Below are 13,276 nucleotides of genomic sequence, written 5' to 3' on the forward strand. Positions count from 1 at the left end.
AAAAGAAACCTGAAAGCATCCATACGTCACTTCAATTACTATGTACAAAATAGACTGTATAAGATAATTTTTAAAAAGCAATTTGGATGTTTTTGTTTAATTTTTTTTTAAAAAAAATCTTAGCTCTTTGCACTAAATAATTATTTAATTAAGCATGGGTAATTTTCACTATGTGGGTGTTCATGGTATTCTATCAGCAAGTTCATGGTATTCTATCAGCTAATGCCTCCTTAAGTAACACCAGCTGCCTGCAATTAGTGCAGGTTCGCATCCCACCAGGCTCAAGGTTGACTCAGCCTTCCATCCTTCCGAGGTAGGTAAAATGAGGACCCAGATTGTTGGGGGCAATTAAGCTGACTTTGTAATAATGCCGCTTGGGGTGTGTGCGAAAGCCCTAATAAGCAGGCATATACATAGTTTGAAGGCTACTGCTAAGCTTGTAAGCCGCCCTGAGTCTTCGGAGAAGGGCGGGATATAAATGGAATTAAAATAAAAAAATAAAATAAAAATAAAAATAAGTATGGAAAAGGGGTTTTGTTGAATATTTCTTGGTTTGTTTTGTCTTCTGATTTTCATCTATATTCATCTTGTCTTTGATATTTTCTCTTAAGGTCATATCAGTAATCAATCACTGAGATACATATAGAACTCTGCCAAATACAACTATGCTGAAAGTGAAGGTCAATTTCTTTGGAACAGATGCTGGATACTGCTGACATCTCAGCATTCAGTCAGAGTTTTGGATTTAGTTGGCTTCAAGCTTGTTTCTTTAATTTCCTGGTAGATTTTCTTGCCATTTCTCTTCTATTCCACATTGCATGTTGTTAATATGCAAATGTTAACTGTAAGAAATAATAAATTGGACAGAAACCCCCAAAATTGGAGCAATAGCTCCAAGGTTCAAGGTCTTGGTGATGGTTTTTAAGTCCTTACATGGCATGGGTCCGGAATAGCTCGGGGACCACCTGCTGCCGGCGTCGACTTCCCTCCGCCCTGTGCGTTCCCACAGAGAGGGCCTCCTCAGGGTGCCTCCAGTCAGAGAATGCCGGCTGGTGGCCCCCAGGGGGAGGGCCTTCTCTGTGGGCGCCCCGGCTTTATGGAACCAACTGCCGGTTGAGCTCCGGACGGCACCGGATCTTCGCTCCTTCCGGCGCGGGCTAAAGACCCATTTATTTGAACAAGCTGGCCTGGCCTGATGGGGGAATGTTAGGGTTTTAATGGGTTTTACATTGTGATTGTTTTAATTGGGCAATTATTTAATCTTTTTTAACTTTTGTATTTCTATTTATATGCCCTGTTCACCGCCCTGAGTCCTTCGGGAGAAGGGCGGTATATAAATTTTATAAATAAATAAATAAATACATACCCATAAACCTAAAGGCAGTCCTTGCTCCATTTAATGACAGTTCAAAGTTACAATGGCCTCAGAAAAAGTGACTTATATTCCATCATCAAAGTTATGACTGTCACACTACCCTTAATCATGTGGTCGCAATTTGGGCACCTGGCAACTGGCATGTATTTACCACAGTTGCAGCATGTTGCAGTCACGTGATCACAATTAACAACCTTCGCACCAATAAGCAAAGTCAACAGAGGAAACTGGATTCATGTAACAATCATGTGATTTGCTTAACAACTTCAGTAAAAATAGTAAGAAAATTGAGTTTGGTTATATGAATACTCATTTAATTATTGCATCACTTAGTGACCAAAATTTCAGTGGTCATAGGTTGAAGGACTACCTATATGCATCGTTTCTTGTGTTTCTTAAATAAAAAAACGTTGCTAAAAATGTCTGATGAGTGCATCAACCCATGTTTTTTTCTGAGACAATTCATGTAACTGCTGTTCTGATAAGTATCGTATGTCAACGACCAACAAACAGAAGAAAGTATGACTGTGCGGGATTGTACTGGTCTTGATTCTCAGGAGGGAGAGAATGTACTCCGGAGGAGTAAGAGACAGCTCAGTTCTGATAGTATGTATGAGAGAGCTACCTTCCTGATGGTTCTTTGAACTTAGGCTTGTGTAGATAGAAAGGTGCTTTAGTATGGCAAGATTCTGTCTATAAGGTGTAGAACAATAAAGAAATCTACTTAGAAGAATCACCACATATACTTCCTATTTGGGGGTGAGGGCTGACAGTGACTATATTTCAGAGTAATCCAAAGAGGTTATAACCACAAATTTGCATGTCAGGAAATCTGAATAGCCAACGATTAGAGATTACACTGTTTAGGAATTCCTAAATAAATTGCTTTAAGTTCCACAATTGCAACTAGATAAATAAATAAATCTTTTTTTTGTCATAGCAGCATTTTGTCCCCCATTGTCTTAAACTATTTCTCCTCTGTCTTTCATGGAGCTGTTTCTTTGAAAATGAATTTGGAAGAAAAACTGTAGACCACATATAAGAACAGCATCATTTTGCAATCCATTAAAATGTCCTGATTTACTTCAAACCTCTTTGAAGATTTAAAACTTAATTACTTGATATTTTAAAGCAATGGTTGACACAAAAACTTTTTTCCAGGTCTATACAAATGTCAGAAACAATGAATCATAGAAAATGAATATGCTCATAAGAAAAGAAAAAGAAAAAGAAAAGCATAGAAGCTGAAAGGGACATTGGAGGTCTTCTAGTCCAGCCCCCTGCTGGAGCAGGAGAACCTATACCATTTAAGACAAGTGACTGTCTAGTCTCTTCTTAAAAATCTCCAGTGATGGAGCACCCACGACTTCTGGAGGCAAGCTGTTCCACGGGTTAATTGTCCTCATTGTTAGGAAGTTTCTCCTTAATTCCAGGTTACTTCTCTTTTTGGTCAATTTCCAACCAGTTTCTTGTCCTGCCCTTTGGGCTTTGGAAAATAGTTTGACACCCTCTTCTTTGTGGCAACCCTTCAAATACTGGAATACTGCTATCATGTCAGCCCTGTTTCTTCTTTTCTTTAGACTAGCCAAACCCAAGTCTTGCAGCCGTTCTTTGTATGTTTTAGTTTCCAGGGCTTTGATCATTTTAGTTGCTCTTCTCTGAACTTTTTCCAAGGTCTCAACATCTTTTTTGTAGTATGGTGACCAAAATTGGTTGAAGTATTCCAGGTGTGGTCTTACTAGGGTTTTATAAAGTGGTACTAACACTTCACGTGATCTTGATTCTATGCCTCTGTTTATACAACCCAGGATTGTGTTAGCTTTTTTGGCTGCTGCTGCTGCACATTGCTGGCTCATAGTCAAGTGATCCGTCCACTAGGACTCCAAGGTCCCTCTTACAATTAATGTTTTTGAGCCAGGTCTCTCCTAATCTGTACTTGTACCATTGATTTTTTCCTGCCTAAATGTAAAATTTTACTTTTCTTCACATTAAAATTCAGTTCCTCTGAATCATCTGTATGGCCTTAGAATCTTCTCAACCATCCATGTTATGGTTGTCCCAAAGTTACTTTTCCAAAAGGCAACTGTACTTTCTTATTTTTTGTCCTTATCAGTTCTGACTGAATGGTGGGGAATCGAAGAGAGCCAACGACTGGACCCTCAGAGTGGTAACGACCAGATGACTGCAAAGAATATAAATTCTTTTATTATGTTATGGGCTCTTGGGAACAAGAATGATGACACAAGGCTAAGTACAGGATAACTCATACTTTTATTCTTGCTGGAAGTATACTTGAACTTGGGCTGCAACCAGCCACAATATATAGTCTAGCCCAGGGGTAGGCAACCTCTGCTCTTTTATGACTCCTGGACTTCAACTCCCAGAATTCCTGAGCCAGCTTGGCTGGCTCAGGAATTCTGGGAGTTGAAGTCCAGGAGTCATAAAAGAGCCGAGATTGCCTACCCCTGGTCTAGCCCCTAGGCGGCAGCCAATAGGTTTGAACCCACTCTTGCCGCCTGGGGCTAACCAATTGCAGGACCGGAGACGGCTTGTCTGGGTTTGTTAGCTGCTCCAGCAAGGCACGTGGTGTATGTAACACCACAAGCCCAATACATAACACCTTTCATTCCCTACCATTCTGTCAGGATTGAGGAAACTTTTTTGATGAGAAGCGAAACACTTTCAGGGAAAAAATAAGGAAAATCCAATTGCCTTTTGGAAAAGCACTTTGGGGATTGAATTTGTCTGCCTTTAAGCTGCAGTCCCATTGATCCTTGCTTCTAATTTTTTTATCTCTAATACTAAAATTATTATTTTTCAGTGCTTTTGTTTTAACCTAGCATAGGCGTGACCTTTCGCTTGTCATTCCACTAAAGACTTTGAGTTGCTTCGATTAAGCTCCTGCTGTATAGAAGGCGGTCGAACCGGAAAATTCAGCCTTGCGCAATTTTGAAGCGAAAGGTTGCTTTTTGAACTCGATAGAAAGAACGAGAGGTTCCTTCTTTCTCTATTGATTTTTTTTTTACAGGCATCTTGGGGAAAACGTTTACCAGACGTTGCATGGTTTTATTCGTTTCTGCCGTAAAATCATCCTTGACTCATGGCAACCCTGGAGCCCAAATCTATTTTTCGCTTTTATTTTCTTCCACTTTCTCTATCGGCGGAATCGAGTCCGGACATGTAAGGAAACTCAGTTTTTTTTTTCCCCGTTCACATAGCTGTTGATCTTGAAAAACCAATCAGCCATGGACGCAGTGAATGGCCTCGTTCCCGCGCAAAATCAGCCGGGCATTGAGTTACGCCGAAAAGACGAAGAAAGAGGTGAAGAAAGCGAGCTTCTGCAGCAAGAAGCTCCCCGCGCCGCCGAGGTAAGTCACTGCGCGTTTCGCTTCTTCCTTTTTATTTTTGGAAAGTTATTTTTGGTTTGTTCCCAAAAACAAAGCAGGAAATTACATGATCAGCATCCCGTTTAGCGCAAGAAGGAATTTACTCGAAGTTATTGAACCTGGGAAATTTACAGTAATCCTATGGCTGTGTGTGGGGGAAGGAGGGAGTGAGTTATGAAACCTACTGGGAAGCAACAGGGTGTGAATGAGTCAACTCTGTGTCTACGTGTAGTATCGATGCAACTATTTATACTCTCACTATGGCTGCTCCTGTTAGGTTTAATTTGTAATCGGGGAATATATATTTATTTCGCTAGTAGAATAGTGCACATCTTTGTTAACCAGAGGCACTTTTCTAAGCTCTGACATTTTAACTGTGTTGGACTGTAGGGTCATGTCAAAGTGATTCGCTTATCTCCCGGTAAGCCAGAAGACAAGCATCTGTCATAATAGTAATTATTTAGCTTATAGGCTTAGAAAGATGATAAGAGCATATTCGTTGTCTATGCTCCTTTTTTTCTGAGAGTTCAAGGTGGCTTCACAGACAGTTTCTCCTTGTTTTGTCTTATAAAACTAACCCTACAAGGTAGGCAACTGGTCCAAGATTACTAGAAAACTGCAGGACAAATGCAGGACCTCTACCTCAGTCGCTTAGCTGCTTCAAGGCACAAACTGAAGCAATATGTGATCCTGGGTCTAAATCGGGTCCCAGCCTAGAAAGCAGGAAGGTGTGAGTTCTAGTCCTGCCTTAGGCATGAAAGCCAGCTGGGTGACTTTGGGCCAGTCACTCTCTCTCAGCCCACCCCACCTCATAGAGTTGTTGTGGGGAAAATAGGTGGAAGGAGTACTAGGTATGTACATCACCTTGAGTTAGTTATATAATAAAGTAATAAGTAATAAAGGTGGGGAAAAATAAAATAAATTAATGAAATAAAATACATTCTCATTCTTATGGTCTCTCTTTATAGTTATCCCATTGAAAAAGATGAAACCGTGTTCCTCTGACACTTTCTTTGATTTGTATTACACCTGTTCTTGCCCAAACTGACTGCAGTTGGTTTTTACTTATTTCCAAGGAGTAAAAAGAAAATTGGCTAGAGTAGGATTAGTATTAAATGTTGGATTAGATTAAGCCAATGCTAGTGTTGCTCAGATTGTTAATAGTCTAGCAAGCTTGATTCCTATTGCTTATTAGATCCGAAATTGGGATGTCTCTTTTTTGATTTTTAAATATATATTTCTCTCTTCTCCCTTTGTCTTATGGTTTTCCATAAAGCCTTTTGTCTTATTTAATTTTTCAATCCTGTTTGATGCATGTTATCATTTCTGTTTTGTTGAAACTTTGACCATACTGGGCTGAGTGGAATAATTAACTGACTTAGTATGATACAGTATGTTCCTTATTGGGGGAACATACTCAATATTTCCTTATTGAGTAGTACTGTGTTTGCTCTGCATATCAAAATATGCCAGGTTCTTTTTTTAAGGAACTAGGTAGTGCTGGCTAAAACCTTGGTTTAAAACATTGGAAGTCATATCAGTCAGCAAAGATGTGTTCAGACATGTGGAACAATGGTGTACTTGAAAAACACCTTCCTTTGTTCCATCAAGATTATGGAGTGTGTCTGGTTGAATATTTTAAACTTAAGAATATAAACATGCTTTTCATTTTTAAAATTCCTTTGTGTCTTTAGGAGACAAGCAGCCTAAAATCACCTTCAATTATTTTTTGGAAATGCAAACTCTGGATGATTATAACATCTGTTTTTCTATTGTTGATCTTTGTGATCGCTTTAAGTTTAATTTTGTATTCAGGTTTGTACTCTTTATGGATGTGATTTTTTTAGATATATAATTGGGTGAAAAGATTGGGGACGGGAATTAATTAATATTTTTATTATGGTTACTAACGGAATTGTAAGGAAATACTAAATGGAATTTGAAAAGGAATACACTTTGTAAGGTATTTTCTTTTTTCTAATAGTGACATATATTATCCAAACATAAAACACAAACTTTCCTTAATTATGTAAAACTACAATAAAAGTAAAAACAAAGAGAGAAGAACACATATATAAAATAACACTAGCACAAACATTGAAGTGAAATGATTATTTTTGAAAAAGTTTAAAAGGCAAAATAATTTTTAAAGCAAATATATATTGTATGTGTGTGCATGTGTATGTGTATATATGAGAAAGCATTCTAATACCACCCTAACTATTTTATTAACATTAAACTGACCCAATGTTGCCAATTACTTTAAGTATTTATTAAGTTATTTGCTGGAGATCAAGTTCCATTCTCAACTCTCCAATTATTTTGTAATAACACGAAATCATTATTTATAAAATCAGAAAAGAGAAGCGGTTTCTATCCATTAAAAACCAATTGTTATTTAGAACCCACACCTCAACAGAACACAGTCCAGCCATAATAAGATGAAGATAAAGGAATTTCTCTTTTTTATTTTATTCCGCTAGTCGTTGCCGATCATAGGGGACAGTGCTCATCTCCGTTTCATGGCCTTTTGAGCTAGTGCTTTCTGAAGACATTTCCACTCTTGTTGCCAGCATGATGTCACAGAGCGCCGTTACCTTTCCACCGAAGTGATACTTATTTATCTACTTGCATTTGCATGCTTTTGAACTGCTAAGTGGGCAGGAGCTGGAACAGGAAGAGGAATTCATCCTGTCAGGTGGCGCTCAGGGCTTGAAACTGGGCTGCCAAGCTGACAAGCCCAGCATCTTAACCACTGAGCCACCGTACTGCCCCCCCGCCATAATGCAATAATATATAAATATTTATAAATATAATTATATAAAACCACAATGAAAATAACCTTTACAGATAATATTTGCAATATAGAAAAGCTACAATCATCATCAGTATCTGCTCACAACCACTTCCACCAGTCACCTTTACAAAATACAGAATAGATCCAAGAATGCATGGAATCTTACGTGGTGGGGGGGACAATTCAAACCAAGGACCCAGATTCTGAAATATATGCAAATGAGAAGGAGTAGCAAGCAAAAAGGAGTGGAAAGAAGCCTCTGTCTTGTTGATCGTATATAAATAGGATTATTCCAAGACAGGAACTGGGAAATGTAATGGGAAGCAGCTAAGCACACAAAGAACACCCTCCAGTTCATTATGAAATCAAATAAGTTACCATGAAGACTTAAAAAGTCCAACCCAACTTTGGGTTAACTTCTTTAATACCAAACCCACTACCATGGACAGTGTGTTCTTTTTATAGTCAGAATGCAGATAGATGATGCAATGTCAATGGCACTGGGAGGAGTGTTAACTTCTGGTTTGGATGAAATAAAAGACTCTTGAGTTCCTATGGTCGTATTAAGGCTATGTGCCTGAATAATAACTAATTTTATTCCCTTTTGTTATTTTAGTGGTTCACATAGATGAAGATGAATATTGGGATTCTGAATTAATTGCAGGTGGTGAACAACACAATTTCTTTGGAATAGCAAACATTAAATGTTCAAATCCTAATGTGCTACTCTCAGAATCTGCATATGATGTGGTTTCTAAAAATCTTAATAAGAGGGTAAGTTCGTTTTAGCTACGTAGAACTGCCTTATGACTGTCATCAGAGATACTATATACAAAATAATTCTTTCGTTGAGTATTTTCTTTCACTATTAAAACAGACTATTCTTTTTTTATTGTTAGACAACTAAAACTTATCAGAAGGCTGTAATGTAATATATTTGGGTTAGAAATGTTTGCCCTATGAGTAAGACACTTAAGATATATAAGGAAAAATAGCATTTTATTTATTAAGAAGCTGGAGCTTCTTATATATATATGTATATATTATTTGTAGCATTCATATGCTATAGCCAAGTGAAAAGTGAATTTTTGTCTTAGGAAAAGAAAATCAGGTTTTAGTCTAGTAAATAAAAAAGTGAAATCTAGATTTTCAAATTAATTAAAAGTGTACGTAGCTCTTAAGTTAATTGCAAACCAAATGAGAGGGTTCTTTCCATATTGTCTAAGACTGATGATGATTAATGTTTTTTTCTCTCAAGCTTAAGGATGTATACAGTTATTCACCTGCATTGGGGAGATATTTTAACTCATCTGAAGTTATTTCCTTCAGGTACGAAGGGTAACAAAACCCCGTATGTTTAATTATGCAATTTTAGGAAAGAATTTCCTCTTGGTTGTCATATGTGGGCTGAGAAAATAAAGGAAAGATGGAATGAAAAAGGACTTTCTATGCAGTATGTTAAAATGCAATCATTATTTATGCTAATGAACATTCTATTTCAGCCATAATTTCAAAAGACATAGTATAGTATGGTATGGTATGGTATGGTTAGTATAGTATAGTATAGTATAGTATAGTATAGTAGTATAGTATAGTATAGTATAGTATAGTATAGTATAGTATAGTATAGTATACTGTAGTATAGTATAATGAAGCAGTCTATCCCCACTTGTATCCTGTTCATGACTATAAATCATAGTATTCTACATGAGTCAGTAAATTGTAAAGAACCCCAGCAGTGTTTAGTGGTTATTGATCTTGTTCAGTCTTTTTTACCTTTTAACTGAACAATATGAACAAGTGAGAAATTTGTCCAATATGAAAGGTTTAAAGAATCCAACGTCCCGCTAATTTGCTCCTATAAGAAATAAATTAGGCATTTTTAAAAATACTGTTTTTTTCTTCAGTTTTTCCATCCTACTTGTATAGTGAGAAGGAATACAGTATATATTTGATTCACACATGTCATCTATTAGATACTATTTGAAGCCATGACTGTGAGAAAATGCTTTGGGTTCATGCAGAGCTTCAGCCCTTTGATTCTGAAAGAATATGTCAAAGGGTGTGGATCTCAAGAGACTTCAAACTTGCAGGCCTAGCCTAATAGACCTCCTTTTGATCATGCTCCAGTGAACAAAAATGTTGAGTTTTATTGTGAAGAATAATTGATATTGGAAGCTGCCATAAGAATTAAGTTGTTCGAAGTTTCTGAAATCAATTTGCATATCTTGTAAAAATGAACTGCATCCATTTTCCATAGACATACAACTGTAGTACCACCTGTGAGGCTTAAGGAAAATGACTTTGACAGACATAAACCAAATCCATTAGTTAAGCGATAGGAAGAATATGTTTTAAGTCAAAAACTAGCAGTAAACAAAGTAAGTGGCTGAGACATTTCCCTAATTTACCTGTGTAAAGAAGGGGAGGGAGCACAACACAATGAGAGTTGTAATATTAATACAGCTACTGCCAATAAAAATAGCCTCAAGCTTCCCTTGATTCTTGGTCTATGTTCCCAGTGGTACATATAGCAACATATTTTTGAAAAACGCGTAAAACGTGAAGTGAAAACCTTACAAACATCATGGAGGAATTGTTTTCTAACTGTGGGGTTCTGGATGCTCTCTGAGCTTGGTTGTTTTCCTTGCAAATGTTTCATTACCGAGCTAGGCCACTTCATCATAATGATGTTACCTCATTTGGTAATGAAACGTCTGCAAGAAAACAACTAAACTCAAATCACCAAGGACCCCACAGTTAGAAAACAATTCCGCCATGATGTTTGTAAAGTTTTCACTTCACATGTTTTAAGTGTTTTTCAAAAATATGTTGCTATATGTACCACTAGGTAACATAGACCAAGAATCAAGGGAAGCTAGGGCTATTTTTATTGGCAGTAGCTATAATAATAGAATATCACAAGTCTGATTGTGTCGTGCTCCCTCTTCTTCTTTACACAGGCAAATTAGAGAGATGGCTCAGCCACTTTGGTTTACTGCTTGTTTTTGACAATATGTTCTTCCTTTGTAAGGCAGTTGAAGCCTGAGCTACAAGTATTCTCTTCCATTTGGCATTTCATTCTCACTTCCTATTATTCCTTCAGTGGAGAAAACAATACAGCATCATACTACTTGCGATTTTTGGTGCCACCTGAGAGTGCTGACTTCATGAAGTATAGAATGAGTGAAGAGTTTGTAATGAATATTTTAAGACAAAATATATATGACAAGCAAAGCATCCCTGACTTGGATATACCTGAATGTGCAGATATAATACTTGATCCATCTTCTGTTACAATAAAATGTAAGTGTTGAAGAAAGTGAATAATACATTTATGTACTTTTTTAAAGAAAAATAAATAAAGGACATTACTCTGCTAATTTTGTGACCTCTGATCCAATATCCTAGGAACTATAAATTTGCTTCTCCGAGCTTGGTAACAGATTCTAAACAACGAGACAATCAGTTCCCATCCTGGCATTCATATTTATGACTAAGCTTTCAAATGCCAAGAAATGTAGATATTTGAAACCCTTAAAAAACACGAAGCCAGGGAAGGGAGATGGATTTTTGGATTCTGAGTGCCAAAATGACCTGTAGTACGGAAAGTCTTAAGTCTGCCTAGACCTGTTCACATCTCTGTTGCAAGGAAATTTAATCCGGTCTTGAAGCTTGATTAATAATAGAAAGGGACAATTTAAAAGAAAGGCGCCATTAAAAACAGTGAAATTTTGCCTCCTTGTCACTTATACTATTATTGTTTTTATCTCACCCACTTGCTGAGAAATGAAGTTACAATATACAAAACAATATTCTAATTTGTTCTCTTTAGTGGTTATAATTGCTGATTTAAATTACTAAATAATATTTTATAAACCTAAGAGGTAGTTTTTAACTTGATGTGAAGACGATCTATACCTAACATTTATATAACAATTGGTGTGTGTGTGTGTGTGTGTGTGTGTGGTGGATGCAATTTACGTGATATAGAAATAATAATACTTTTAGAAGTGCTTTCTTTTTCATACTTTTTAAATGCTTATATTTTTTTGTTTTATAGTAATAAACAATACAGGTGGAAGAATTCAAGAGTGACTTTGGAGGACTCTGATCTTAATTTTTTATATTGCGACAGCAGAAAAATGTGGCTGTATCAAGCAATTGCACACTGACAAATTGAAATTTAGAACAACAGCATAAACTCCTTGAACAGCAATCACAGCATAACACAGCACAAGAAACGGAAGCAACAATGTTATAGGAAGACAAATGTTCCAGATCTCAGATAAGTAAAATCCTATAGATAGAGACTCCTTTTTGGTGAAATAACAAGAAGGACCTTTTCTTCATTTTTTGAACTCAAGTCAGCTAAGTCAAATAAAATCAAGTTAAAAAAACAACACCCACAATTGTATAGAAATGTTGCTTTTATTATTGCTTACTATTTTTGTTACCATGTGTGTTGCTTTGAGATTGTTGGCTTTAATACTTCATAACAAAATTGATTACTAATCACACTAATTCTAATGTGTAAAATACAGTAGGGATGGACGAGTCTTGTCAGTTTTACTTTCATTTGTATGTATTTTACAGTAATTCCAATTTCTTTTTCAGTGAAAAAAAATGGTAATTCCCTAGCAAATGTAGATGTCACTACCTTTTAGCTATATAATTTAAAATTGTTTGTACCCGACAGATTATTAGGAACAAGATATTTCTTCTTTGGAAGGACCTTTTTTTATCTGCTTCCCTATTAATGTTAAAGATGAAGAGCTTTTTTAAAATTGAAAACTCCCTAATTCAGCAATATTCCACATTCTACATATTTGTCAGATTGACGCTGCAAGAGTTCTTGTAACTGGCATTGCAAGATTTATGTCCTCAAAAATAAGATTGGGTGTCCACAGCAATCCCACCATCCTTGCATCTGAAGATGTCATTAAATCCCCTGTGCCAAAGAAAAAAATCAGTGACATAGTTTTCCCAATTTCATGAATATTGCTTGATTTTTTTTCCTTCCACACTCATCCCCATATATATTTTGTATTCAAGTTTCTCTTGCTATTCCCCAGCTATTGTTGAAGTAACATAAAGCCTGTCTTCATGATTCTGTTAAATCAGTCCAGAAATCTTTGGATGACACCATTAATTGCTGCTGAGAAACTTGCTATTCGGGCCTTATGTTTGTACCTGCTTTGTATATCTGTGTCTGCTTTTACTTTGGTTCTCTCTTACATTTCCTCAGACTGACATATTCAAAGTAGACTTTGAACCTTTTTTCCAGTAAGGCTACTGTATGGACAAATTCTCTTTCAAAGCAAACATTTACTCAAGGTGGATTCCCATAGGTGGGAATTTCCTTTCAGTGCGAATTCTTCAGAGATGGGGGGCTTTCCTACTGCAGCAGGTGAAACAAATGCTAATTCCTTCCTCACCTCCTATAAACTTAGTAACACCCTTCCTTGAAGCAATCTGCTTGTTCAAAAACTGCGTATTCAATTCAAAGCCACACCTACCATTTGCAACAATGCTAACTGAGGACCTGAAAAGTACCTCCAAACTCTGGGCCAGTCCTTCCCTACTCAGAATATTAGGCACTGAGGTTACTATTCATCTGTGAGATGGCAGAGGCTATCCTGAGAGAAGCTATCCTGCTTCAATGCACAGTTCTCCAATCCCACCATGATCCAAGGGATGGGTGGAGGCTGCTTGCGA

General features: G+C 36.8%; 1 protein-coding gene across 1 annotated transcript; it reads left to right on the top strand.

Annotated features, from left to right (window-relative positions):
• Positions 1-4,167: 4,167 nt before the first annotated feature.
• Positions 4,168-13,158, top strand: LOC310639617 (TPA-induced transmembrane protein). Its single transcript, XM_083361402.1, has 6 exons — positions 4,168-4,743; positions 6,456-6,576; positions 8,175-8,332; positions 8,817-8,887; positions 10,665-10,864; positions 11,622-13,158. The coding sequence occupies exons 1-6, from the start codon at positions 4,621-4,623 to the stop codon at positions 11,654-11,656; spliced, it is 708 nt and encodes a 235-aa protein (XP_083217528.1). The 5' UTR covers positions 4,168-4,620; the 3' UTR covers positions 11,657-13,158.
• Positions 13,159-13,276: the final 118 nt, after the last annotated feature.

The sequence above is a fragment of the Vipera ursinii genome (genome assembly GCF_947247035.1).
Source record: "Vipera ursinii genome assembly, chromosome: 4".
NCBI lineage: Eukaryota > Metazoa > Chordata > Lepidosauria > Squamata > Viperidae > Vipera > Vipera ursinii.